The sequence below is a fragment of the Athene cunicularia genome, assembly GCF_003259725.1.
Source record: "Athene cunicularia isolate RWA chromosome 2 unlocalized genomic scaffold, athCun1 chr2_part1, whole genome shotgun sequence".
NCBI lineage: Eukaryota > Metazoa > Chordata > Aves > Strigiformes > Strigidae > Athene > Athene cunicularia.
In genome coordinates, this window is record NW_020799095.1 from 98,765,807 (window position 1) to 98,768,909 (window position 3,103).

At 32.1% G+C, this 3,103-nt stretch overlaps 1 protein-coding gene across 3 annotated transcripts in view; it reads right to left on the bottom strand.

Annotated features, from left to right (window-relative positions):
- Positions 1-672: 672 nt before the first annotated feature.
- The window catches only part of ANKRD12 (ankyrin repeat domain 12), a 62,053-nt gene continuing 59,622 nt past the window's right edge, over positions 673-3,103 (bottom strand). For all 3 annotated transcript variants that reach the window (XM_026843256.1, XM_026843257.1, XM_026843258.1), the window contains 2 exons: positions 2,290-2,385; positions 673-1,951 (listed from right to left, as the gene is read on the bottom strand). In XM_026843256.1, the coding sequence (XP_026699057.1) occupies positions 1,766-1,951; positions 2,290-2,385 (282 nt within the window). In that variant the 3' untranslated portion in view covers positions 673-1,765. The remainder of the gene's footprint in view (positions 1,952-2,289; positions 2,386-3,103) is intronic.

The following is a 3,103-nucleotide window of genomic DNA, read 5'->3' on the forward strand; positions in this document are numbered from 1 at the left end:
CCTTCAGAAGGATATTTTACTGCAAATAGCACATTTGAATTTTCCTCAGTATATCTTCAATTCTGAGTGATGTCAGGAAGGTATTTCTATATAAAAGCAGGAACTTCTCCTCCCACAGGTACCTAACAAATTAAGAGTGGAAAAAAAAGTTACAGGGCAGGAACTACATATTAATCTTTTTTACTATGCTTGCGTTACTATGACTTTATTCTTGATTGGAACTAGCAGTGATGTCCACATAGTCTCTTGTTCAATGCCTGTTTGCTCTCCATCACAGTAAAGGCACCCTGGGCATTCATACAAGCATAAGGACTAACTACTCTCTAGTAGTTCACCTGGTAATCAAAAATCATTTCAAACCAAGTACTTTAAATTTATTTTCTGGTTAACCAGGTCTCTTGCCTAAGCTCCATTTCTTTCATAAGTAAGTTTCACAGACATCAGATCCCAAGAGAAGGACCTATTCCTTGAATAATTTATGGGCTAGAGGATAACAAATCTTTTTCATGAATATCTGTAACCTCCTACTACTCAATAATTAATTGCCTGCTCATTAACTACTAAAAATAAAAGTGTATTAAATTTTGCAACATGGGATTTTTTTGGTTTTGAGCCTCCTTACATATTTCAGCAATGCTGATTTATATTACAGCATTAAAAAATTCCAACTAATAACATGACCAATAAAATTTATTAAACATTACATTTACAACTATTTACATATCCTTCCATAGATTAATATTAAAATAGACAATATACAATTTAAGAATTTTCATTCAAAGGCATTTTGTTGGAAAAAATAGGCTCTATTACGAGACCACCATATAAGAGCAAAAGTTTTTTTTGTTTTACACAAAAATATTTTTAGTATAGTAAGTCATAGGTATGGCATTACAACATCAGACTAATATGAAATATGATTTGTAAATATTACAATTGTTTAGGTATCAGTTATTGAAGCAAAGGAGTTAAGAGTTCTGTGAAGCATGCAATACAGTTCAGTTTCAATTCTTTTACAGTTATGGTGATGAAACAAGCAGCTAAATCAAACACATGCCATACAAAAAAGAACTGCCAACCAGGAACACACTACACTTAATAAAAACTACAACTTTGGTCCAATAAAACAGTAGACAAAAACAGTTTTACAGTTAAAATATCTATTTTATACAGGTTTGAACATTAATTACAAGACTATATACATTTGCACAATATGTATAAAATAAATTATTTAAAAATGAAGACAATATTACATCTTTTTCCAAAAAGAAAACTGTACAGTAATTTACAAAATATAATAAGATTAATAGACTATTTTCCTCCAAGTCTTACATTTTCTTCCACAGGCTTTTTCATCATTTTTCTGTGGGAGTTCAACTGTTACTGAAGTTTCATAATACAAAGCTTTATAGCAGATTTTAAGTATCATTTCTTTTTGGTGGCTGTTTTAGTTATTAACAGCTTCCAGCGCTGTTAACTCACCATGTTTCGTCATCTTTTTCAGCAACAAGCTCTAAAGCTACAGGAAATTTTAAAATACAGATAATGGCAGTTACTGGGAAACTTGCTTTAAAGTTAGTATCCATCTTCTGTGCTTGAACAAGAGCCCGTGCCACAGTTCTCTGAAGGAACACCTGAATTACTGAGAAAGGTACTATTCCACAGAATTAAGTGCTCTGTCTTAAAATAAAAATACCTTTGTGTATCACCGCACCTCAAATCTCTAGTTGTCCAAAGGAAAGGGTGAGCCAGAACACGCTAACTGTCATATTGGTGTCAATTCAAAGTCATCATTAACATCAACAAGAGGAACATAGAACTCCTGAATTTCATAAATGCTGATAGATTTGTATGTAGCAGGATCAAGTTCCTGTAGTTTAAGCTGCCACTCCAGTCTCTGTACCGCATTTAAAGCCGCTGCTTCATGCTGCTGCCTCATCAAAAGGCACGTCTATTTTAAAATTGAGAAAGAAGTTACTTCAATATTTGAAAAAATACTGCAATGAATTTGAAAATAGAAAAAATATCTAGGAGACTCTCTGGTGATATTAAGTAATTTCCTGACTATGTATTTAGAAATTTGCAATTATTTCATTACAGTATATAACAACAAAGGTTAGGGTTTTTTATACTGCTAGACCCTCCTTTATGTTGCCCTTAAAACATCTACAATAGCCTATGATATTGCATATAAATCTGCTATTTATTCACCTCATCTTCATAGTGACATTAGAGGTTTGCGTTTGTGTTTTGTTTTTTTCTAAAAAGTAGAAAGATAAAGAAGTGTACCTTTAATTTGTCAAACTTATCATCAACGTCCTGTAACCATGACATAAACTGTCTTGCATTAAATCGATCCCTCACTGATGTTTTGCTGTCATCAGTCTGAAAAAAAGATGTTATTCAAACTGTAATTTATTTGATGATTCAGTTTTAAACATACTTTAAAACATGAAGCCTAGTTTGTAGGGCCTTCATAAATAATGTTTCAGATGGAAAAATAAACTCAGAATGAAAATATCAAGGTATATATGAGCATAAACAGTGACCACTACTTTTACTGAGAGCCAGTTGCTCAGGAAAAATGGGTATTTTCAGATTCCTTCAAGCTATTTACTGTACTCTATTTTTTAAATTTAGAGTAGGAGGCTTAAAGATTTATGCCTTAAAGTCTTAATCAGTACAAAGCAGATTCTTCCACAAAACTGCTATCTCTTTGTTCTCTTTAAAATTCAGTAACAAATTAAATTAGTATTTCCACAGGGAAAAGCAAAAACATTAAAATAAAGGAATGTTTAAGCCGCCTGACTTAACTGGCTACAGAAGTATTCAAAAGCAGTAATAAAAAAGAATTTTTACCATCAAAATCCCCAAAAAGAGATTAAAAAAAGTGAGCAGACATGTCTTATGTCCTGCTCAGTGAAATATTTATTTAAAAAAACCCCTACGTAATAAGAAGCTGGAATGGCACATCTTCCCATCGTGAGAAACCTGATACTCTATAGATAGTCCTAAAGACAGACTATGCCAATGTAACATTTAAATAATAATAACTAAATATGACAAGCTGCTGTTACTTTTTTTTTTTTTTTTTGGGGGGGGG